Here is a 1675-nt window from a genome sequence, read left to right on the forward strand (position 1 = left end):
CAGGTCCGTGGGAACGCAGCAGGCCCGGGGAATGTTGCTGTTCACTGAGTTCACCAGTGTCTGTACAATAGCGTGATTGGTGGAGTTCAGGTGGTCCGCCAGTGGAAACGGACACTCACCCTGGCAGTAAAAGGCATGGTAGCCCGGCGGGGCGACTATCCAGTCGTTCCACCCCACATCGCTGAAGTCCACATAGAGGGAATGTCTCCTGCAGTTAGCTTTGTGCTTCTTCCGCTGTTTGTTTGTCCGCACTTGTCTCTTCTCGCGAGAGTGCAACACGTTTCCCTTCCCGTCGTGGCAGTAGGTCACCAACAGCGGCCTCATTTGGGGCCACTTGTCCTCTCTGTCGTGCAGGGACCTGCTGATGCGGATGTGTCTTTTGGAGTCCTCTTCCGCGCGGTCCGGGTGAACTATTTCCACCACGAAGCCGTGGTTGGGGTGCCCGTCTGCGGTCCACCTCGTGACGGCGGGGCTCACGTCGAAACTCTCCCACTTGCTCAAGCTGTGCTGAACCAGCCTGGTGTCCAGGAGTCTTGTGATGGGTTCTTGAAAGGAACCGGATGGTTTGATGATCTCGTGAATGTTAATGCGGTGAAATCCCTCGCTGCCGTTGCTCACGACCTGCTCTCGGAAAATCCGCAGCTCCGCTGACGTCACCAACTCCTCGCCCGGGATGGAGGTCAGGTTGAAGAGGAACCGCTGAGTCGTCTTTCCGCTCAAACTGAACAGGTCCTCCAAGAATTCTGGAAGAACACCAATTGTAAGGTTTATGGGAAGCTTTGGCTTGTACTGTGTCAAACTTCTTGTTTACACTCATTGACAGGATGTGACTTTTACTGACCTCTTACTGGACACACTCGTTTAAAATGCTTAAAAAGTGATAGCTTATCACGGTTAACACAACATGATTACTTAAGAGGTGGTAAACTAACACAAAGGGCACTTCTAGTTCATGTTGCATGTCATCCATTTAACATTTATGCAAAACTTTTTTTTTTTTTTAATCACTTGCAACTCAGCAATGGAAACACATTTGCTTATTAGCATGCATATTACTAGAATATTAGCCATTTATTAGTACTAATTAAGCAGATATTAATGCCTTATTCTACATGACCTTATTCTACATCCTTAATCCTACCCAATACCTAAACTTAACAACTACCTTACTATTCATTTAATACAATTTTATAAAAACTATTAATAAGTTGCAAATTAGGAATTTATTGAGGGCAAAGTCGTAGTTAATAGTGAATAAGTGTTCTCTATTCTAAAGTGTTACCAAAAGCTCTTATTATTATTAGTAGTAGTAGTAATATTAAAACCAATTAAATATACATTAAAATATATAATTACAAAAAATGCATTTTATTTACTATGTAAAAATCTATACAGTAGTAGGTAGTGAAATGAGAGAGAAAATAAAATAAAGATTATAAAATAAATTAAAAAAAATGCACCTGTATGGTAGGGTTACAGGTGCATATACACACACATATATGTGTGTATATATATATATATATATATATATATGTGTGTGTGTGTATATGTGCGTGTGTGTATGTATATGTGTGTGTATGTATATGTGTGTATGTGTGTGTGTGTGTGTGTGTGTGTATGTGTGTGCATGTATGTTTGTGTGTATATATGTGTGTGTGTGTGTGTGTGTGTGTAT

General features: G+C 41.9%; 1 protein-coding gene across 1 annotated transcript in view; it reads right to left on the reverse strand.

Moving 5' to 3' along the window:
• Nucleotides 1-3: 3 nt before the first annotated feature.
• The window catches only part of LOC107740845 (bone morphogenetic protein 2-like), a gene marked incomplete at its 3' end in the record, with an annotated part of 3687 nt that continues 2015 nt past the window's right edge, over nt 4-1675 (reverse strand). Inside the window, exon 2 of the mRNA XM_016553373.1 lies at nt 4-743. Within this exon, the coding sequence (XP_016408859.1) occupies nt 4-743 (740 nt within the window). The remainder of the gene's footprint in view (nt 744-1675) is intronic.

Source organism: Sinocyclocheilus rhinocerous, unplaced genomic scaffold (assembly GCF_001515625.1).
Source record: "Sinocyclocheilus rhinocerous isolate Xijiao unplaced genomic scaffold, SAMN03320098_v1.1 scaffold462, whole genome shotgun sequence".
Lineage (NCBI taxonomy): Eukaryota > Metazoa > Chordata > Actinopteri > Cypriniformes > Cyprinidae > Sinocyclocheilus > Sinocyclocheilus rhinocerous.